Here is a 23,987-nt window from a genome sequence, read left to right on the forward strand (position 1 = left end):
CAAACAACAGGCTCTCTCCCTGCCTCCTCATCACCAATATGACCAACGGCCAGTCGGAGCGGGCCAACCAGGACCTGGGATCCGCACTCCGCTGCGTGACAGCCCGGGACCCCTCCGGCTGGAGCGCCTTCCTGCTATGGGTCGAATACGCCCACAATTCCCTGGCCACAGGTCAGTCCCCCTTCGAGTCATCTTTGGGCTACTAACCCCCGCTGTTCCCTGCCCAGGAAGAGGAGATCGCCGTGCCGTCGGTGCAAGACCATCTCCGTCGCTGCAGGACGATCTGGGAGGAGACGAGGGCTGCGCTGCTCCGCACTACGGACCAGAACCGGCGCTTCGCCGACCGCCACCGGACCCCGGCTCCCGCCTATGTACCAGGTCAGATGGTATGGCTCTCATCTCGGGACCTGCCACTCATATCAATCTCACGGAACCTAACCCCCCGTTTCGTGGGGCCCTACAAAATCCTGTCCCTCATAAATCCCTCTGTTGTCAAGCTCCAGCTCCCCCCCCCATATGCGCATTCACCCTTCCTTCCATGTCTCCCAGCTCAAACCGGTGGTCTCCAGTCCCCTGTCTCCCCCTGCTCCAGAGCCCCCTCCTCCGCTGGTGATAGACGACCACCCGGCCTACGTGGTCCGGGAGTTGCTGGAAGTGCGGCGACGCGGCCGCGGCTTCCAGTACCTGGTCGACTGGGAGGGCTACGGCCCGGAGGAGCGGAGCTGGATCTCCCGGTCGATGATCCTGGACCCGGATCTCATCCGAGACTTTCATCGGGCTCACCCTGACAAGCCTGGGCCGCCGGGAGGCGCCCGTAGAGGGGGGGGTCCTGTCATAATCACAGCACGGGCATACTTCACTCCCCCTCCTTTTCCCCTCACGTCCTCCACACGCTCCTCTTCATCCCCCTCTCCATCCACTGCACACTCCTCATCCTCTCCTTCTCCATCCACCCCTCCCTTTACCCTCATACGCCCAGCTGTACTCCATCCCCCTAATTTGCACGCGGTCAGGCACCCCACTCTCCACAGCTGCACTCAATCCTTCCCTGATGGGGGGACTACTTCTACCCCTCGATGCTGACCAGAAGCTGTCGTGGTATTAATTACCACTACCCAGGTACGACGTCTCTGCCTAAAGCTCTGCTGGATTCCAACCTTGTATTTGCCTACTCTAACCTGTTTCTCTCCTGTGCCCCAAAGGACCGCCGTCCCTGCCTGGACGTCTCCTGTCCCCGAAGAGGAACACTTGTTCTCCCGCTGCAGCCCAGCAGCTTCCAAGACAAGCACCGCTTGCTCGCTCGCTGCCGCCACGGCAGCCACAAGACAGAACATAACCCCGTTCTATTCCCCCTAATTCCTGTGTTGCTCATTTGACAATTAAACTTGACTGGAAACATCACTGCCTGGTATGGAAACAGCACGGCACAGGACAAGAAGGCCCTACAGCGAGTGGTGCGCTCAGCCGAGCGTACCACGGGTATTGCACTACCACCCCTGCAGGTTCTATATAACAAGAGGTGCAAATCCAGAGCCTGCAGAATAAGGAAAGACCCTCATCACCCCAACAACAGCCTGTTCAAGCTGCTGCGGTCAGGCAAACGCCTGCGAACACCAGCAACTAGGACAGAGAGACTTCGGCTCAGCTTCTTCCCCCAGGCCATCAGAATCTTGAACACTGAACTCTCCACACACAACACAAGACGCTCACACACTAAGCAGTCACTTTAACATGAACACACACACACATGCTGCACACGCCCACACTCAACGGACACCTTACACAATGGAAAATGAGTCTGATTATCCTAACACTGATAACATAGATTCCTTACCTGACATCAGATGGTATCCAACTGGTATATTCCAATTCCTGATCACCATTCGAAAAAATCGATAAGTGTATAGATCCAATGTGTGTACAGTGTAACACATGATTCCGCGGGGCTGAGAGCCCCCTGAATGAACCCTGGTACTCCGGCTGCATGGGTGGACTGGAAAATGTGGAGTACAGGATTTTTTTCCCCATCCATTTTCATTGAGTCCATTCCAAAATCCCTTATGTCATCTGGGAGACGATAGGGGGCGCTTTCGCCGGCGGCACTCGGGTATACTAGGGTAGGCTCGCGTGATGCAATATGATTTCAGATCGCTAAAAAAGAATAAAAATAAAAAATTCCGAGAAATCTCGTGAGTGGCTTTCAACGAGATATTAATAATTCCGAGAATACTCGTGAGTGGCAGTGAAAGTGTTAATATTGTTTATTTATTTGTGTCAAGGAAATTATGATTTACAAATTAATGATTTTTTTGTGGAAAACATAATGTCCATGGATGCAGTTCTCATTCTCCGCAACATTTTTCACCTTCCTGTTTTAAGACTACAGTATTTTTTAAATAAAGTTGTATTGTCCCATGATGCATCACAAAGAAGACAAGCTAGAAGATGGCTACAAGGTAAGTGAAGTCACCTCAATGGTTAACACTTCCCGCTTCAGCCCTTGTACACGACAAAATTGATTCTCATTACTGAAACATGAGGTATTACTTTTTTGAAAAAACTATTTGATCAATACAAAGGTTAATACGTTCCTAACATGTACCATGAATTTTTTTTGCCAATGTCATCATGGCTTCTCCATCGTTAGCTAAAAAATGCTAACTCCTCTCATCCTCTGCAACACACTTCTCATATACCGCAACAATTTAATGGGTGTTTCGGTAATGAGAACTTCTCTTTCGGCAATGAGAATTTGGTAACACATCACATAACTTTGTCATTAAATAGTAATAATTGGTAACACTTCAACATTAAGTGTTCATAACGTTGTAATTACATAGTAATAATAAAATGTGTATCATCAACAGTTCATTTTGATGTAATTTACTAACTTTCCTGTTTCATTGCAGACAGTCAGCCACTGAGAAAAAGAAAGCGTTAGCAAAGGCTACTAGGCTAGGCTAGCAAAATTCAAAGAAAAGGTTTACAACAACCCTGACCTGCTGGACGAGTACAGAAGGAAGGAGAGAGAGAGGTTAGGGGGGTTGGGAATGGTACAGTCATTAGCAAACATGCTAGTTTATAGGAAGCCTCATACAAGCCATTTAGTTGATAGGATGTCCAGCTTTCTGGCCCTACTAGAGGATGTGTACTGTACACACTCACACTTTGTAAGCCATTCAGTCCCACCCACACACACACACACACACACACACACAGAACCCTACTGTATGACACACATATGCACACACACTCTAAGAAAGTCAGGTCCTACTGTAACACACACACCATACATAAGTACATAAGCCATCCAGTGCATAGTGTAGGGTCTGTCCATATATGTTTTTCCTAATTTTATGGCATGCTTCCTTTCCATTTATAAATATCAAAAACTAAAGGAAAATGGTGGTAAGATCAAGAAAATGGAAGATCTTACCTCCAAACAATATGAAAGGGGAAAAAACCAATGGAGAGAAAATTTGAACAGGCATTATGCTAAAAAGAAAACACTGAATGCCATCTTGGATTTGACCCCTCCCTCCATCAATGAGCCAGATGCCGCACAGCAGCGTTTCCGTTAGCCGGTAATTACCGGTATTTGACCGGCAAAATATGTTGAAGTCCGAATATTTAAATCTCTCCGGTCTTAATGTCCGGTGAAAATAATTCCTCTAAGCACAATTTTATTATTTGAATTGTATTAAAATCGGCTAAAATTAAATAGCCTATGCGATGAATGAAACAATAATTCCATTTTCAGTTTAATTGTTGCTTCACTCTGATAGGATGGCGCCGCTCAGATGTGAAACTTATTTTTATTTTTTTTTAGCCTGCACGCTCTGGCCACCATAACGACAAACAGGTATACGAGGAAGAGAGAGAGATGGCGAAACAAGCTAAGCTTAGTAAATATTTCATGAAACCAAGCACAAGCAGGTCTAATAATGACAACGAAGATGAGTCTTCTGAACTTGAAGTCACAGAGACCGCTGACGCTGATGCCGTGGTGGCTCCCGCGGAAAAGAAACAAAAATGTCGAGCGTACTTTTACTATTAATTTATTGATTGAACCACAAAGAGCATCCCCAGTCTGCTGCTACCGTTGCGAGCCTCGCCTGTTCCAATGGGGATCTATTAAAGTCGAACCAGCAACTAAAGTCGCTGTTCTCGCAGCCGTCGCAGGTACAAAACGGATAGGCACAACGAGAGACGGGGTGAGTGAGTGTTGACATTTTTAATCATATGCAACTGTTGGTTGACTGCCGTGTCACATAGTAATGCATATTATTGATTATAACTAAATGTAGGCTATAACCTATAATGAAATTAACAAATGCGTTACACGCATGTGGCTCGTCCTCTCTGCATGTGGCGACGAGCTAGCAAACGAGGCAATGTGATGATCAACTACAGTTTGCTGTGTGTGAAGTTGAACATTATGATATGTGTGACGTGTCTGATACAACGAGGTGAAGCGATGTCTACTCGAGATTCATTTGGGGGTGCGTGTGACAGAGCTGCTGCAGCGCAAGCCTGCGGGGCGGGAGCTTGATGCTGGTAGCGTATCGCACTAACTTGAGGCGAGAGATAGTAATTTGATTCTGCAAATCAATTTCTCATTCTTCGCTTGATGTAATTAATACACATGTCCAATTATAACGGAATTCGTTAGCTCATAAAAATGTGATTATAATAGACTGCTGTTTAAAACTCTGACCGGAATATCTCGAATATGTCCGGTGATAGAAATCTTGCAGGACACCCAGACCGGCACGAATATGTTCTAACGGAAACGCTGCCGCACAGGTACCGGAGCAAGATGTAGGCCTACCGGTACCACCAAGCCCCCCAAAACTGCCATCAAACTGTGCAACACCAGAGCAGACGTCCACCCCCAAAGCAAGAAGAAAAAGGAGGATGCAGGATGTCTAGGTAGTACCAAGCCCTCCCGAGCCACCTTTGAACTGCCCAACACCAGAGCAGACCTCCACCCCCAAAGCAGGAAGAAAAAGGAAGGCAACCATAACCTCACTGAGGTCAAAACTGAGGGCGACAAAAGATCAACTGGAAATCCAGTCCCGAAAATACTCTAACCTAACGAAGCAGCTTAGAAGGCTACAAGAAAAAAACAAAAAAGGACCAGCACCTTAGATAGGCACCATTGAGAAGAGAGCCACCCACCGGAGAGAGCCCAAGACCCTGCCCAACAACAGCCAGAGACGATTGATGGGACATGTTGTGAGTCGTTTCTTGCACCAGGATGACAACTCAACCGTCATCAATGGCAAAACAGGGGAAGTCCGCAAGAAAGGACAAGTGTTCAGGAAGAGGGCACTGACTGACACTATGGAGAGACTACATGTTAAATTTCTCAGTCAGCATCCTCGCTACAAACTCTCAAGGGCTCAGTTCTGCAGACTGAAGCCCTTTTGGACCGTGAGACCAAACGTTTCCCAAAGAGAAACCTGTGCCTGCAAAATCCACGAGAATTTCCAATTCAAAATCAAGAAGCTTCACCAGCTTGGGATTGTTGCCACATCATCCACAACTGAAATAGTTGAGTCCTGTGTCTGCAGCTCAAGTGATGTGGAATGCATGTACAGAAGGTGCATTCAATGCCAAGGCAAAACCTTCCCTACAACTATTGATCCATCAACCAAGGGAAACATGATTTCCTGGGACCAGTGGGTTACCCGGACAGGTAAAATCACAAAAAAAGGGAAAAGATGGTGCACTGTAGGAGACGAATGTCAAAAACACAGCACTGGAGAAGACACACACATCTATAGACAAACTTGTTACCTCACTCAGGACCATGTAAATAAACTGGCCATTCATGTGTATAACATCCAGCACCAGTTCCAGAGGCTGAAGTCACTCAAGGAGAGCCTTACTGAGAAAGAGGTGGCCGTCCACATTGATTACAGTGAGAACTACTGTGCTACACCAGGGAAGTGAAAGACACCCACTTTGGTGGCGGGAACCAGCAAGTGACGCTTCATACTGGGGTCAAATACCTGAGTGGGGGACGTGTGGAGTCTTTTGCCTCTCTGTCAGCGTCCCTAAAGCATGATGCTGTTGCAACGTGGGCTCATCTTAATCCAGTGCTCAAGTCCATCCGGGAGGAACATCCAGAAGTGAAGCACATCCATTTTATTTCAGATGGACCCACCTCCCAGTACCGCAACAAGACAGCATTCTATCTGGCCTCGACAGTGCCTTTCATGAGAGGGTTTGAATATGTCACCTGGAACTTCTCAGAGGCATCTCATGGCAAGGGTGCCCCTGATGGGGTAGGGGGTGCACTCAAGAACCTAGCAGACCGGCTTGTTGCTTATGGAACTAGCATCCCAGACACCAACACACTGCATGAGCAACTGGCAACACACTCATCTGTAAGGCTATACATGGTAACAGAGGAGATCATTTCGGCCCAGGATTTGATTCCTCCATCCCTGAATACAGTGCCCGGGACTATGAAGATTCACCAGGTAAGTCAATGTGACATGAGGTTGAACAAGTTTGATTGATTGATTGATTGAAAACTTTATTAATAGATTGTAGAATGGGTACAATACAGTAGGGCTGGGCGATATGACGATATTATATAAATATCGGGTACAGTTCATTAACGATACACTTTTTTAACGTATCGTGGATATCGTGATGTTTTGCCCAAGAGGATTGTGTCGCGTCAATCTGGTCCACACGTTGACACTTTTGAACAGCGCCGCCCCACACACACACTACTGCATCAAAAGTTAGTTAGTACTTATGATTAACAAAGGCATTCGTTTTGTGGCATCAACATTATATAGTTACACGTTATATAGTTACACATCAGCGTATTTACCCAAACATAGCAACGTCCGATGACGACATAGATAGCAAGCGTTACTGTTCATATCTCAGTCCGTGCCGAGTTGTGCGTGCCCATTCTGCGGTCTGTTAATAAAGTTTTCAATCAGACAGATGTATGGAAAGGCTTTTATTATAACATTTGTTGCAGTAAAATCATTATGCCTCGTTGTCATGCTGCGGTGCGCTAGTAATCACTCGTCGGCTGCGGTGAGCTGTTGTTGTTGTCGTTGAGCTGAGCTCTCGTTAAAATCAAGGAGGGCATTCAGGAAGTAAAAAAAGAATAGCGCTGCTTGCCGATTGGTGCTAAGAACAGCAGGGCGGGTACAAGCGGTGTGACGTAATTGGCAGACTCGACTGTCAATCAAAATTATTCTGTTGCCGGCTGAATGATTGAATGAATGAACGTTATTAACGATTGCAGAATGGGTACAATACAGTACAGCTCAATACAACAACAGTGGACTGACTGGAGGATGAAGACCAGAAAAAGACTTTCGGCTTTTTTACATAAGGGTCCTCCATTTTCAATTCATCAAAACATTTAGAGACATACAAATATACAGTAGTTTCATAAAAATGCTAAAATCCTATTGATTGATTTAAAACTTTATTAACATATTGCAGAATGGGTACAGTACAGCTCAATACATACAATTGTTAAGGGGATGCAGACCAGCGAAAGACTTTCGTCTTGTTTACATCAGGGTCCCCCATTTTCAATTCATCATATTTCATATCTAAATCATATAATATCTCATTGCTAAATATATGCAATATATAATCTAATAATCCAATAATCTAAATCTAATATATAATATAAAAATGCTAAATGCATGGGTATTTTATTTTGTCTTTAATGTTAGCTTGCAAACTCAAATACTGTCTTGGTAAGCCTCATAATGAATTGTTTGGGGAAAAAAAGAAAAACATCGTGATGCGTATCGTGTATCGCCGAAAGGTCAGAAAATATCGTGATATCATATTTAGGCCATATCGCCCAGCCCTACAATACAGTACGGCTCAATACACACAATTGTTAAGGGGATGCAGACCAGAGAAAGACTTTCGTCTTGTTTACATCAGGGTCCCCTATTTTCAATTCATAATGACAAAGTGGGCAGGGGTGAGGTGGGTTCTAGGAGTAAGGTCAAGCAGTAGTCTGACCAGTTTGTTATCTTGTTTTTAGTGCCTTTGAGGTGCTTTGGTACCATGAGGTGCAAGCATAGTCGTAGTACCCTTGAATGAGTGCTCCTGTTAAGTGTTTTAATTAATAAATAAATTAATTAATTGTCATAAGTTGGCTTAACTTGATTGATTCATATGCTTTTTTAATACATTTATTATTTAATTTCTGCTTATAGCTGACATCTACAAAACCAGGGGTAATCCAGACCCGGGACGTATCCTGCTTTTGTGGCAGTGCATGCAGATGCTTTCTCCCAAAAGAGTGCTCCTTCATAGGAGCGAATGTGGAGTCAGATAAGGAGAATGCAGAGCCAGGACCTGTTTTGGAAGTGGGAAAGTGGGTCCTTGTGGAGTATGATGCAGAGTTGTTCCCTGGCACCATCACACAGGTATGTAGAACTAGTTTTAGATATGGACACTAGGTTACTTGTTAATGGTAAATCCTGAGTCCCGTTTTGTACTTTTTCTTTTACCTTTACAGATTATGGATGATCAATATGAGGTTGACACGATGAATTGTGCTGGAGAGAACAAATTCTACATTCCATCTCGGAGGTTCGATGGAGAGAAAGTGTGGTATTACTTGGACGACATCAAATGTGTCATCCCGGAGCCACTACCTGCCACATCCTCTGCACGTCATTTTAGTGTTTCAGCTGAGATCTGGGCTAAATACACAAAGAAGTGTGTCTAAAACACTGGTGTGTGTAAATGCGTGTTGTGGGGTTCTACAGGTCTAAGCATGTTTTATACAACCATTTTGTCATGATTGTGTGTGTCCTTGTTTTTTTATTTCATTTTGTAAAGGCCTACTTGTTTTTAAGCAGAATATACACATTTATCTTAGGCCTATATGGATTGTATTATCTAAGCAAGGTTCAGAGTTGCACATTTTGCTTATCAGGCCTATAATATGTGTGATTGTTTGAGTTATTTTTTTTGTATTTAAAGCACTTGAAGTATATGACCTGAACCCAGGGGCGTCCATTTGGTATGGCAAGGTATGGCACTCGCCATACCTTGGCAAATAAAAATGTAAAAAAAAAATTTAGAATTCGAATGTCAACATTATGAACGAAGCTTCGAACTATTCGGTATAGGGGTGCACCGATGTATCGGTCGGGTATCGGTATCGGCCGATAAGTGCCTTGTTGACTGCAATCGGCCTATCGGCCGATAAGCTCGAATGTGCCGATGGGAGTAGCCGATAAATATCCATCAATTTGTCTAGCGTCAAGACAAAAAAAAGTTCACTCGCAACCTACCTGCACAACGCCGCCCCCGGCCCACACACACACACACACAAGCTACTGCATCAAAGTTACTACTTATGATTAACAAGGCATTCGTTTTGTGGCATTAACATTATATAGTTAGTGTTACACGTTCATAACATCAGCATATTATTTACCCGAACGTAGCAAGCGTTCATACTAGCTCAGTTCCTTCCGTTGCTCACAGAGCCCTGAGTTTTACCCATTCTGCAATCTGTTAATAACGTTTTCAATCAGACACATGTATAGAAAGGCTTTGTTTTATTATAACATTAGTTGCAGTAAAATCATTATGCCTCATTTAAGTCATCCTGCGGAGCTAAAAGCTAAACGTCGGCCGCGCCGTGTTGTTGTTCTAGAAAACCTCTGTCGTCAAAATCAATGGCGGACAAAAGCAGGAGTAAAAAATGCAACACGCTTGCCGATTGGTGGTAACAGCAGAGGCGGGTGCAAGCGGTGTGTGACGTAATTGGCAGAAATGACTGTCAATCAAAATGTCATTGGTTGAGACAATAGTATCTCGCTGCAGCCCAGCAGGTAGACCATGCTGGGAGAACTAGTATCTAGCTGCAGCCCTGCAGAACATACTGGGAGAGAGATAGTGCTATTTCTTGATGTTTCCTTTTTTTAAGTAAGTAAAGAGGCCTATGTTCATATCGGTGAGCACAATTTGTAAGACAAATATACAGTAGTTTCATAAAAAAAATATATATATATATTACAAAAAAAACAATATTACAAAAAAAAATTATATTTAAAAAATATTTAAAAAAAATATTTTGCCACAAATATCGGTATCGGCCGATTGTGTTAGTTGAACAATCGGTATCGGTATCGGTGGCAAATTTTCATATCGGTGCATCCCTAATTCGGTACAGCCCTAGCATGTTTTGATATTGTCAATTATCTCACTTTTACTAGGTGACTTTTGCTGTGACTAACTGAAATATGCCCAAAAAAAAGGAAAATGGACATAGGGATGTTTTTTTTTATCAAAGAGCAGCAGAGACAAGTGATACAGGGACACAGGTAAGGTCTGGCTTAGTGATTATAATAGTGCAGTTCAGCATTCAGTAACCCATACTTTTTGTGAATGTGTTTTTGATACTACATTCTGTTGAACACACACCTCAAAACCGTACCTAAGGAAAATTGGCTCAATTGCAAGAAAAGTAATAGACAGTTATGATATTACATTCTGCATAATTCGTATGCAAAATATTGTGGTTCCCTGCTTTAGTCTGTTGACACATTTCTATACTAAAAATGCTTGTGTAGTCCTGTGTCATACCTAAATGTCATATAACTGAAACAACTCACCAAAAGTGACTATTGCACAACTGATTTGACAAAAAAAATCCACCAAGGGGGGGAAACCCCCGCTTCAACCCCCCCCCCTCCTCGCCATACCTTGCCTTTTAGTGAAAGGACGCCACTGCCTGAACCAATGATTGTTCTATGAAAAAGGTTTTATTTGTTTTTGTTATTATTCTGTATATTGATTGCATCTTATTGTATTTTTAAACAGAATGTTGTTAAAGGCCAACTTGCAGGTTGTATTTTTGTTCAATAAACAATGTGACTAGGCCAACGCTGACTTTCATGAAGAGGGGGAAAAAAATTATCGAAATGTACCCAGTTTTAGCGTTTTTATCAAACATTTTGTCGACCCAAACACAACCACCACGCACATGCATATTTTAATCCATGGTTCATAACGTGCGTGTGTCATCTTAATGATGACGTCACAGCAGGTGCAGGGCAGCAGGGGCTCTGAGAATCACAGGCAGGTAGTGGCAGGAAGCAAAGAGCCTTCTTGTTACTACTAGCCGAGGAGCTAGTCTCTGTTTCACCTAACACTATTGCTCCGTGATTAGGGATGCCCCGATCACGTTTTTTGCCACCGATACCGATCACCGATCGTCGTGAGCCATATCGGCCGATACCGATCGTTTTTGATTAAAAAGAAATTAAAAATGATTTTATATATATATATTTTTTTTATAAAATATATATATTATATAATTAGACTTGTACTTGTATTATCTGCGAGACATCGCCACCACGCAACAAGTCAAAATGCTCGCTATCTGCAAACAGCTCCACTGTCTGTGTGTACTCTAGTAGCCTCCAGCTCCAAAAAGGATTCTCCTGTGCTGCAGCTGGACCCTAGGCCTGCCACGATAACACATTTTGCTGGGCGATTAATTGCCCCCGAAAATATCGCGATAAGCGATATTATTGCGACCGGTTAGAGAATTTGTTTTTGAGAAATTTATTTCCCAAAACTTTTATTTTGAAGCCCACCGCTCCGTCTTTTCCGGTGTTTTAGACTTTTATTTTGAAGCCCACCGACCGGACCGGAAGTATTGTTGTGATTATCCTAGCAGAACCTATGAGCCGACAACTTGTCTCGTCCGGTTCTGTGTTTTTGAGCTAATGATAAAACAAATATTGAGATTGTTGGTGAACAACTAACTTTAGGTTAGTTTTAACGTTAGCTACTAACGTTAGATGCAGCTACTACAGGCAATCAACGATGAGGAGGAAGCGTCAAAGCAGTATATAATAGAATAGCTGTGGTGCGTAGGCACTGCAGCACGACTCGAAACTACCTACTACGTTATAATAAATGAATTCATGTTTAACTTGTCCCCGTGTCCAGTCCTTTGACTAGCCCCACCCGTTCATTGTAAACAATGATGCATGTAATTGTATTAACGTTATTCTGTGTTGTAGCTATGCTATACGTTGTATTTCGTTTGTTAGCTATTTAGCTAATGTTGTTAGCATTGAATGAGAATCAACACTCGATCTTTCATCTTTATTTAGCAGTCCAGTTTCTCCGGGCAGTAGCGAGTAACTACTTGGGTCTAAAAATAGCTAACGTTACACTATAAATAACGCTACTTGGTTAAAAGGAGCAACACTATTGAGAAATGTAGTTAAGCTATGTGGCGTTGCCCCACGGAGCTCCTGTGCTGTGCTCTGTAGTAAAGCCAGCGGCCCGCCTCCCAACACGGACAGTGACTGACAAGGGGCACTGGTTCCGCCTCATTAAAACAAACGCGCAAATAGCAATTAATCGCGCCCGTCAAAATCATTGCATTAATTTTAATTATCGCGGCAATTAATCGATTTATTGCTTATCGCGGCAGGCCTACTGGACCCTATTGGTAACGTTACTGTGCTTTGGTCATATCACATTCAGCAAGCCCTCAGCTCGAATACACATTGAATCAATGTTATAAGACATTGATATCAAGAGCTATCTGTAGCTACTGCTAGCCGGCTAGATGACGTTAAGACAGAACTTTTTAGTTCAATGGGACATTGTGTTTAACAGTGAACTAACATCAGCTAACGCAAGCTAACGGAGGTATCAACATGGACCAATAGACTTGCTGGAGCATTTGTTGATATCAGGAGCTATCAGTAGCTAGCCGGCTAAATACCGTTAGACAATGCCTACTAAAAGTGAATAGTTGACTGGGTAATTTTGTTTAAACAGTAATGATAGCTAGTTAGCTCAGGTCGAATGCACTATAGACTCGAGCAGAGGAGCCGCCTCTCAGTCCTCTGTGTTTACAAACTGTACACGGGTGCGGGCGGGGCAAGGGAGCAGCGGCAGTTTGCAGGTCCTGTGTGTCTGAGACAGACAGCGAGTGAGATCTCCGCTTGATCGTTTCCGCGATCGGCGAATATGACTCATTATCGGAATTCACAGATCGCATATTTATACTGATTATCGGCCGATAACGATCGGTGGCCGATCGATCGGGGCATCCCTATCCGTGATCATAGCCATTCATCTCTAAAGCTAACCACTATTTGTAAAAGCCACAACCACGTTACCATATTTGTAATAATGTAAATCATTGTGTCCTTGTACATATTGTGTGTATATAACGTTAGTAGCTAAGTTAGCTAGCTTGGTAGCCAGCATTCTCGAAACTCCTAACATGCCCGATTTAAAATGGTTCTCTCCTCTTTGTATACCTTTGTCCTCACAAGTATTCTGCCAGGGAACTTATGGATACGACAATAGTAGTAGTTATAAGGTGTTTGAGCTTGTAGTGCTTGAAAAGGGAATTTGTTGATGCAAGTTTGTTAAAAAAAATTATGTTTGATATTTTGAAATCAAGATTTCATGAGAATCACCCGCTTAGTCCGCTGCGCTACCCGGCCGCCCTGGAGTGGTTCTTTAACCCTTTCACTACAGAAGGTTAACGTTTCACTACCACACTACAGAAGGTTAACCCTTTCAACACCACACTACATACCGTTAACCGTCTCTAGTGTGGTAGTGAAAGGGTTAACCTCCTGTAGTGTAATTGTGAAAGGGTTAACCCTTTGTCATGTGTGGCAGTGGAAGGGTTAACCTTCTGTATTGTCACAGTGAAAGGGTTAAAACACCACCTACTACACTCGGCACTAGACGCTCGTAATCACTGAGAAATGTAGGTCAAGATTTAGGTGACTATAGTCCACTCCTAGACCTTCTATTCAGGCCAATCCCTCGCATACAAACACAGAAGATATCCGAGGCATTTCCTGCTGCAGGTCCGCCGCAAAACCCAGCACTTTAAATACAAGTGTGCCGAGGCATTGTGGGTAAACAGAGGGCATTGTCGGTCGCAACAATGGAAAGACAAACACATCCATTGTACACCGAGTTGGACCAGGAGGCTGTATGCTGTTACACCTGCTGCTTACACACACACACACACACACACACACACCACACACACACACACGTGAGAGCCTGTTCTAATCAATTAGTCAGAACCAAGATAGCATGTCCTGTCCATCAATCTATCTGTCCGTCTATCTATATGAGCAGGGTAAAAAGGTTTTTTTTTCCTACACCGACAGCTGATCTAAAATCACAATTATGTCTACCAACAGCTGATCTAGAATCATAATTCTGTCTGCAATAAGCTGATCTAAAAATCATAATTCTGTCTAACAGCTGATCTATACTCATAATTCTGTCTGCAAACAGCTGATCTATACTCATAATTCTGTCTAACAGCTGATCTATACTCATAATTCTATCTACCAACAGCTGATCTAGAATCATAATTCTGTCTGCAAACAGCTGATCTATACTCATAATTCTGTCTGCAATCAGCTGTCTATAATCATAATTCTGTCTACCAACAGCTGATCTATAATCATAATTCTGTCTACCAAAAGCTGATCTAAAATCATAATTATGTCTAACAGCTGATCTATAATCATAATTCTGTCTAACAGCTGATCTATACTCATAATTCTGTCTGCAAACAGCTGATCTATACTCATAATTCTGTCTACCAACAGCTGATCTAGAATCATAATTCTGTCTGCAAACAGCTGATCTATACTCATAATTCTGTCTGCAATCAGCTGTCTATAATCATAATTCTGTCTACCAACAGCTGATCTATAATCATAATTCTGTCTACCAAAAGCTGATCTAAAATCATAATTATGTCTAACAGCTGATCTATAATCATAATTCTGTCTAACAGCTGATCTATACTCATAATTCTGTCTGCAAACAGCTGATCTATACTCATAATTCTGTCTACCAACAGCTGATCTAGAATCATAATTCTGTCTGCAAACAGCTGATCTATACTCATAATTCTGTCTGCAATCAGCTGTCTATAATCATAATTCTGTCTACCAACAGCTGATCTATAATCATAATTCTGTCTACCAACAGCTGATCTAAAATCATAATTATGTCTAACAGCTGATCTATAATCATAATTCTGTCTAACAGCTGATCTATAATCATAATTCTGTCTGCAAACAGCTGATCTATACTCATAATTCTGTCTGCAAACAGCTGATCTATACTCATAATTCTGTCTACCAGCTGATCTAAAATCATAATTCTGTCTACCAACAGCTGATCTAGAATCATAATTCTGTCTGCAAACAGCTGATCTATACTCATAATTCTGTCTACCAGCTGATCTATACTCATAATTCTGTCTACCAGCTGATCTATACTCATAATTCTGTCTACCACTGCCAGACATGCAGCCCATCACTGTGTTTCTCTATATTGCCGCTTACACAACTGTTGAGCTAAACGTTGCCATGCAGTGTTGGTTAAGCACAGAATTCCGCTGCTAATCCCATTAGGTGAATATGAGCTGATCCTGACTGAGAGGATAAGAGCTGGGTTTGTACTGAGGGACCAGCGTGGCTGAGTCAGGAGAGATCCCAGGTCTGGGATCAGATCTGAACCTTCTCTCCTGTGTCTCCCCTACTCGGTCTCCCTCTCAGCCTTTCTACTGTCTCAATAAAGAACCTTCTCTCCAGTGTCTCCCTCTCAGCCTTCCTAGAAGTTCCTACTGTCTCAATAAAGAACCTTCTCTCCCGTGTCTCCCCTACTCTGTCTCCCTCTCAGCCTTCCTACCATCTCAATAAAGAACCTTCTCTCCTGTGTCTCCTCTACTCTGTCTCCTTCTCAGTCTTCCTACTGTCTCAATAAAGAACCTTCTCTCCTGTGTCCCCTAGAGCCATATGAAATCACGTTCACCGAATCGCGGAATTGACTTGAAGCATCTGTAAAACATGGAATATTGCAGAATTTGCCCTAATCTGGACTGAAATGCAGTTTTCGGGAGAAGATGGAACGTTTGGTGCAAAGCAAACATGACCGGGGACGCTACAGCGTGTTACAACGCATACGTCACTTCCACACTGCTTCACAACACCCAGCAATGTCCAAGCGTTAGAAGAAGCTTATAAGCACTTTAAAATGTAACTGTATTTCTGAGTTGCAGCACTTAAAAACATTAAATGAACGGATTTCATATGGCTCTAGTCTCCCCTACTCCGTCTCCCTCTCAGCCTTCCTATTGTCGCAATAAAGAACTTTCTCTCTTGTGTGCGTGATTACGAAACCTAGCCGCATTTCTCGGAGACGCTCTCTGATTGGCCGACGCCTGTTTCTACACTGGTTAAGCTTAGGCACTCTTCGAAGTTGGTTAAGGTTAGAGTTTGTCTTAGAGCATGGCGATAGAACGCCAGGTAGTTTGCAGGCTGTTTGACGTGGAAATGGGCAAAGACACAGCTCATCACGGATTGGGCAAACGCGTCAGTGGCCAATCAGAGAGCGTCAGTCAGTGCCAATCAGAGAGCGTCTCCGAGAAATGCAGCTAGGTTTCGTAATCACGCCTCTTGTGTGTGTCTCCCCTACTCTGTCTCCCTCTCAGCCTTCCTATTGTCTCAGTAAAGAACCTTCTCTCCTGTGTCTCCCCTACTCTGTCTCCCTCTCAGCCTTCCTATTGTCTCAGTAAAGAACCTTCTCTCCTGTGTCTCCCTTAATCTGTCTCCCTCTCAGCCGTCCTACTGTCTCAATAAAGAACACTCTCTCCTGTGTCTCCCCTACTCTGTCTCCCTCTCAGCCTTCCTATTGTCTCAGTAAAGAACCTTCTCTCCTGTGTCTCCCCTACTCTGTCTCCCTCTCAGCCTTCCTATTGTCTCAGTAAAGAACCTTCTCTCCTGTGTCTCCCTTAATCTGTCTCCCTCTCAGCCGTCCTACTGTCTCAATAAAGAACCGTCTCTCCTGTGTCTCCCCTACTCTGTCTCCCTCTCAGCCTTCCTATTGTCTCAATAAAGAACCTTCTCTCCTGTGTCTCCCTCTCAGCCGTCCTACTGTCTCAATAAAGAACCTTCTCTCCTGTGTCTCCCCTACTCTGTCTCCCTCTCAGCCTTCCTATTGTCTCAATAAAGAACCTTCTCTCCTGTGTCTCCCTCTCAGCCATCCTACTGTCTCAATAAAGAACCTTCTCTCCTGTGTCTCCCTCTCAGCCGTCCTACTGTCTCAATAAAGAACATTCTCTCCTGTGTCTCCCTTAATCTGTCTCCCTCTCAGCCGTCCTACTGTCTCAATAAAGAACCTTCTCTCCTGTGTCTCCCCTACTCAGTCTCCCTCTCAGCCTTCCTATTGTATCAGTAAAGAACCTTCTCTCCTGTGTCTCCCTTAATCTGTCTCCCTCTCAGCCGTCCTACTGTCTCAATAAAGAACCGTCTCTCCTGTGTCTCCCCTACTCTGTCTCCCTCTCAGCCTTCCTATTGTCTCAATAAAGAACCTTCTCTCCTGTGTCTCCCTCTCAGCCGTCCTACTGTCTCAATAAAGAACCTTCTCTCCTGTGTCTCCCCTACTCCGTCTCCCTCTCAGCCTTCCTATTGTCTCAATAAAGAACCTTCTCTCCTGTGTCTCCCCTACTCTGTCTCCCTCTCAGCCTTCCTATTGTCTCAATAAAGAACCTTCTCTCCTGTGTCTCCCTCTCAGTCTCAGCCATCCTACTGTCTCAATAAAGAACCTTCTCTCCTGTGTCTCCCTCTCAGCCGTCCTACTGTCTCAATAAAGAACCTTCTCTCCTGTGTCTCCCCTACTCTGTCTCCCTCTCAGCCTTCCTATTGTCTCAATAAAGAACCTTCTCTCCTGTGTCTCCCCTACTCTGTCTCCCTCTCAGCCTTCCTATTGTCTCAATAAAGAACCTTCTCTCCTGTGTCTCCCTCTCAGTCTCAGCCATCCTACTGTCTCAATAAAGAACCTTCTCTCCTGTGTCTCCCTCTCAGCCGTCCTACTGTCTCAATAAAGAACCTTCTCTCCTGTGTCTCCCTCTAAGCCGTCCTACTGTCTCAATAAAGAACCTTCTCTCCTGTGTCTCCCCTATTCTGTCTCCCTCTCAGTCTTCCTACTGTCCCAATAACATTTGTCTCCCGTGTTTCCCCTTCCTCTCAGCCCAAATACTGGATTCATATATTACAGTGGAGGGGAATAGAATAAAACAGCTCAACAAGAGAATGAAAACATGTCTCCACTCCTACCCCCCCCCCCCCCCCCCCTCAGTGGCGGGGTTACCCATGTATTTGCGTTTAAATTGTGGGTTGGTTCTTTCGGTGTTTGCAGTGTTCCAGGTGTCAACTACTCTATACATGTTGCCGATGCAGCACTAATTTAACTACCCGACAACAGCAGCAGGCTCCTCCATGAATGAATGGCTGAATGAAAACTTTATTTAACAGATTGCAGAATGGGTACAATACAGTACGGCTCAATACACACAATTGTTATTAAGGGGATGCAGACCAGAGAAAGACGTTTGTCTTGTTTACATCAGGGTCCCCCATTTTCAATTCAAAGTGACAGTAGTCTGTGTGAGAGAGTGAGACCCAATCCATCCACAATCCACGGTTTAAAAAAGAAACCGGTCTTGTTTGAGTTGCAGGATGTGTTTGTGTTGTGATTCTAGCATAACTACTGTCCTCTGTTGACTCTAAAACTCGAGGAAAGAAGCCCGTTACTATGGAACACACGGAGAGAGAAATTAGATCTATGGCCACCATAGTTTACACGCACACACGCACGATCAGAGTGTATCGCTTCACCTGGAAAACGACACGCACGGCTTGAATAGAATAACGCACAGCCCAGAAGGAGAAAAAAGCGGTATATTTGGGTACAGTCAGTAGCAGCACTACATCTCTCACCTCCTCCTCCGGGGCTCCGCTGCCTACGTGGGCCATCGTGTCTGTCTCCCGGAGAGCGCGCGCCTGCAGCGGCTCGGTCACCTTGTAAACACACGGCTCTTCACACCGCGATGATGATGACGCTATAATGTCGACAATTCCATGTCAATGCGTTGTTGTGTTGTTATTATTATTATTATTAATATGATTATTATTAGTATTAAACAATAATATCTCGCGCGTGCCGGTCTCGCTCTCTCTCTACCTCTCCTCTTCCTTTCTAGACTTGTGCGTTTGTTTCTTTTTACTGTCGGTGTTTCTGTCACCCCGTTCTTTCTTTCCGTGAAACGTAGACACGATACATACACCTCGCCCGGTCTCCTCCTCCTGTTCTCTCTCGCTCTCTCTCTCTCTCCGCCCCCCGAAAATGCTTCGGCGAGAGGGAGGGAGGGAAGGAAGGAGAGGGAGAGAGAGAGAGAGAGACAGAGGGAGAGATAGAGGGAGGGAAGGAAGGAGAGGGAGAGAGAGAGGGAGGGAAGGAGAGGGAGAGAGAGAGAGAGGGAAGGAAGGAGAGAGAGAGGGAAACCTTGTTCAGAGTGGCAAGGCTGCACTAACGAGTATGGTCATACCAGAGCTCTGGGTCATACAACCTGAATTGAGAGAGGGGGGGGGGGGGCGTTAGGGAGGCACCAAAATACCACTTATTCACCGCTGATAACACTTTAAAGAGGAATTCCACCCATTTCAAGAATTCGCACATGTTCCTCCTCCTGTGCCAGAGGACAGTTCAGTCACTGTTTGTGAACAGCACCACTCCTCTCTCATACAGCTAGAGAGAGAGGCAGAGAGAGAGGCAGAGAGAGAGAGGCAGTGAGGAGAGAGTGAGAGAGGCAGTGAGAGAGAGAGAGCGAGAGAGAGGCAGTGTGAGAGAGGAGAGAGGCAATGTGAGAGAGGCAGTGAGAGAGAGGAGAGAAGCAGTGTGTGAGAGAGAGGGAGGCAGTGAGAGATATGGGAGGGAGAGGCAGTGAGAGAGAAAGAGGGGAGAGAGAGAGGCAGTGTGAGAGAGGAGAGAGGCAGTGTGAGAGGAGAGGCAGTGTGTGAGAGAGAGAGACAGTGAGAGATATGGGAGGGAGAGAGAGGCAGTGAGAGAGAAAGAGGGGAGAGAGAGAGGCAGTGTGAGAGAGGAGAGAGGCAGTGTGAGAGGAGAGAGGCAGTGTGTGAGAGAGAGAGACAGTGAGAGATATGGGAGGGAGAGAGAGAGAGGCAGTGAGGAGAGAGTGAGAGAGGCAGTGAGAGAGAGAGAGCGAGAGAGAGGCAGTGTGAGAGAGGAGAGAGGCAGTGTGAGAGAGGCAGTGAGAGAGAGGAGAGAAGCAGTGTGTGAGAGAGAGGGAGGCAGTGAGAGATATGGGAGGGAGAGGCAGTGAGAGAGAAAGAGGGGAGAGAGAGAGGCAGTGTGAGAGAGGAGAGAGGCAGTGTGTGAGAGAGAGAGACAGTGAGAGATATGGGAGGGAGAGAGAGGCAGTGAGAGAGAAAGAGGGGAGAGAGAGAGGCAGTGAGAGAGAAAGAGGGGAGAGAGAGGCAGTGAGAGCGAGAGAGATGCAGTGTGAGAGAGAGAGAGGCAGTGAGAGAGGAGAGGCAGTGTGTGAGAGAGAGAGAGACAGTGAGCGATATGGGAGGGAGAGAGAGGCAGTGAGAGAGAGGAGAGAGGCAGTGTGTGAGAGAGAGAGAGACAGTGAGAGATATGGGAGGGAGAGAGGCAGTGAGAGAGAAAGAGGGGAGAGAGAGAGGCAGTGAGAGAGAAAGAGGGGAGAGGCAGTGAGAGCGAGAGAGATGCAGTGAGAGAGAGAGAGGCAGTGAGAGATATGGGAGGGAGAGAGAGGCAGTGAGAGAGAAAGAGGGGAGAGAGAGAGGCAGTGAGAGAGCGAGGCAGTGAGAGAGATAGAGGGAGAGGCAGTGAGAGATATGGGAGGGAGAGGGAGGCAGTGAGAGAGAAAGAGGGGAGAGAGAGGCAGTGAGAGAGATAGAGGGAGAGAAAGAGGGGAGAGAGAGGCAGTGAGAGAGCGAGGCAGTGAGAGAGATAGAGGGAGAGAGAGGCAGTGAGAGATATGGGAGGGAGAGAGAGGCAGTGAGAGAGAAAGAGGGGAGAGAGAGGCAGTGAGAGATATGGGAGGGAGAGAGGCAGTGAGAGAGAAAGAGGGGAGAGAGAGGCAGTGAGAGATAGAGGGAGAGAGAGGCAGTGAGAGAGATAGAGGGAGAGGCAGTGAGAGATATGGGAGGGAGAGAGGCAGTGAGAGAAAGAGGGGAGAGAGAGAGGCAGTGAGAGAGCGAGGCAGTGAGAGAGATAGAGGAGAGAGGCAGTGAGAGAGATAGAGAGCGGCAGTGAGAGATATGGGAGGGAGAGAGGCAGTGAGAGAGAGGCAGTGAGAGAGCAAGAGAGGCAGTGAGAGAGAGGGAGAGTGAGAGAGGACCATCATATCAGTGACCTCCAGGGCTGCTTCATAGGCAGTAAACTGGGCTCTGATGATGATGTTGAGCGGCAGAGTCCCGCTGTGCCTCATCGTGCAGCAGGTTGACTAAAGGTTACAGAAGTCTACTGAGTCCACAGTAACGGAGTCCATTTCTGGTGTCCTCAGTGAACTTGTACAGACAGGAGCTTGACCCCATTGACTTTGCATGGGTTTGTGGTTTAACTATCCAGAGCTGGATTGTGCCGATGAAGAAAAGACCCTATACTGATCAACAACGTTACCGATAAGAAGGGAACAGGTTCCAAAAACCACAACTATCTCTTTAACAGGGTCATACAATGTTTGTGTGAAGCCAAATTCTGTTTTCATTCTGGCTCAGAGCCTCTAATGGATGAGATGAGAGAGAATGAGACTGTGTGTACTAGGGTGCATCAAAATACACATTTCCAGCGTATTGATTTGTATGGGTGCTAAAAGTGTTACCATCCATGTAAAAACAATACATGCAAAATATTTTTGCAATACGAGGTGATTTAGATGTGCAACGGTACATCAGTACATGCTGTCCTCTCCCAACATGGCCTGCTGTTAGTGTCTGTGTGTGTGTGAGTTGCAACATTGTTTCATCTCGCACCTGGTCCTGCAATTTTTGGGGGGATGGGCGGGATGGGCCTATAAATAGCTTTACCTGTGTGGCTCTGCATCACAGTTTACTCAATACCCCCAACTCCACCATCACCCACCACATGATCCAGCTCTCCAACTATATCTCCAGCTATCCAGTTCTCACAAGATGGCGTCGCCGCCCTTAGGCTCCCGCCAGAGCAGCCGCAGCCTGGTCTTTGGTCTGGGCCCCAGCATAACCAATGCAGATGCCATCATCACTGGTGCCAAACTGCCAAGTGGTCGCCAGATCTTGCGGTGCATGCTGTACAACTGCGACACGCAACTGCATGCCAAGCGGCCAGGTTTGACCGGAGCCTTGTCACGGTTCCATGCGGCTAAGGACGTTTTGGAGCAGGTGCAGCCATTTTATGGAAAGGCCAATATTCCAATGGTGAGTGATCGTCGAGCATGCGTCAAGATAGTAGCGCTTGTCGATGCTAGCAACAAGCTGCGGCAAATTCCAAAGGCCAGGCGCTCCAGTGAGGCTACAGCTCGACTGGTGGACGCAATGGAGCACAAGCTGGATGCCACATTCCCGCTGTGGTCTCCAAATGCAGAGGAGCTGATCTGTGATCCAGAGGACATTGCTTTCCTGGCCAGCATGAAGGGCGACAGAGTGGCCACATTTGGAGCATTGGATGCCAATCTGCAATCCAAGTTGAAGCGGCGACAGGAGCGTGAAGCAGCGCAGCAGGCATGCTTTACCAAGGAGCAGCAGGAGATGACTGCGAGGTCCAGCATGGCGGTGGTGTTGGAAAGCGAAAGTGATGAAGACAGCAATGCAGATGAAACAGCTGCTCCACCGGCTGAGAACACACCCACCCGTGAGCGTAAGAAGACTGGCACCACAGCCTTCATTCCATCAGACATTCTCAGCCGGCCGAGTCTTGTGTCACTGGCTACACGGTTGAAGATCACACCAATGCAGCAGGCTGCCTTCACGCGCGGTCTGATCGAGGAATCCGGTGGCAATTCGGCAATGGTCTCCACATCCTACGCAACAGCAGACCGAGCGCGCCGCCACGTGTTGCAGGCCATCAGTGAGGACCAGCAAGAACAGTGGACACCACCTCCCATGTGCACCTTGCACTGGGACAGCAAGTTGACGCCAATGCTCAACAATGTGCGCCAGTTGGAGGAGCGTCTGACAGTGGTGATCGGAGACGCGGAGCGGCTCAAACTGCTTGGTGTGCCAGCATACATGAAGGGGACTGATGAGGCATGTGGAACGATCATTGCCCGGCTGACATGCAAGCTGCTGCAGGACTGGTGCTGCACCGATCAGGTTGTCAACATGGCATTTGACACCACCGCGTCAAACACTGGCCATCTCACGCCAGCCTGCATTGCCATCCAGCTCTCACTGGGTCGACCACTGCTCTGGTCCGGGTGCCGGCACCACATCGGCGAGGTGCTCCTCAGCCACATCTTCACTGACCTCAAGGTGGAGACGTCACGCTCGCCAGAGGTTACATTGTTTACACGTCTGCGCGACAACTGGAACCTGTTGCCACACAAGGACAGCGGCCCATTGGCCCGCTACATTCCTGGCGATGCCGAAACACCGTTCCTGGGCAAGTTGCGTGCTGAACTAATTGTGTGCGCTGCAGGAGTGCTCGACTACAAGCGAGGCGACTATCGCGAGTTCGTGCAGCTATGTCTTGTGTATCTGAGTGCAGACAGTGCAGAGCACACTCCAGTTAACTTCCAACGACCGGGAGCACTGCACAAGGCGCGGTGGATGGCTAAGCTGCTCTACACTCTCAAGCTGGCCTTGATGGAGCAGCACATTGCCTTGCTTCCTCAGGGGACCATCACTACGCAGCAGCAGGTGCTGAAGATTCGGGCGTTTGCCAACTTCATCACGCACATCTACGCAACGTGGTGGTTGACCTGCGACACGGCCGTAGATGCGGCATGGAATGACCTTACACTCTACCACAACCTGTACGCATACAAGTCTGTTGACGAGGGCATCGCAGCATCAGCGATTAAGGCGCTGAAGCGGCACCTATGGTACCTGTCAGACGAGATGCTGCCCCTGGCA

General features: G+C 46.0%; 1 protein-coding gene across 1 annotated transcript in view; it reads right to left on the reverse strand.

Moving 5' to 3' along the window:
• ttc39b (tetratricopeptide repeat domain 39B) overlaps nucleotides 1-18,920 on the reverse strand; it is a 71,099-nt gene extending 52,179 nt beyond the window's left edge. Inside the window, exon 1 of the mRNA XM_084325467.1 lies at nucleotides 18,828-18,920. Within this exon, the coding sequence (XP_084181593.1) occupies nucleotides 18,828-18,863 (36 nt within the window). The 5' untranslated portion in view covers nucleotides 18,864-18,920. The remainder of the gene's footprint in view (nucleotides 1-18,827) is intronic.
• Between the last annotated feature and the right edge of the window lie 5,067 nt (nucleotides 18,921-23,987).

The sequence above is a fragment of the Notolepis coatsorum genome (assembly GCF_963971535.1).
Source record: "Notolepis coatsorum genome assembly, chromosome: 1".
NCBI lineage: Eukaryota > Metazoa > Chordata > Actinopteri > Aulopiformes > Paralepididae > Notolepis > Notolepis coatsorum.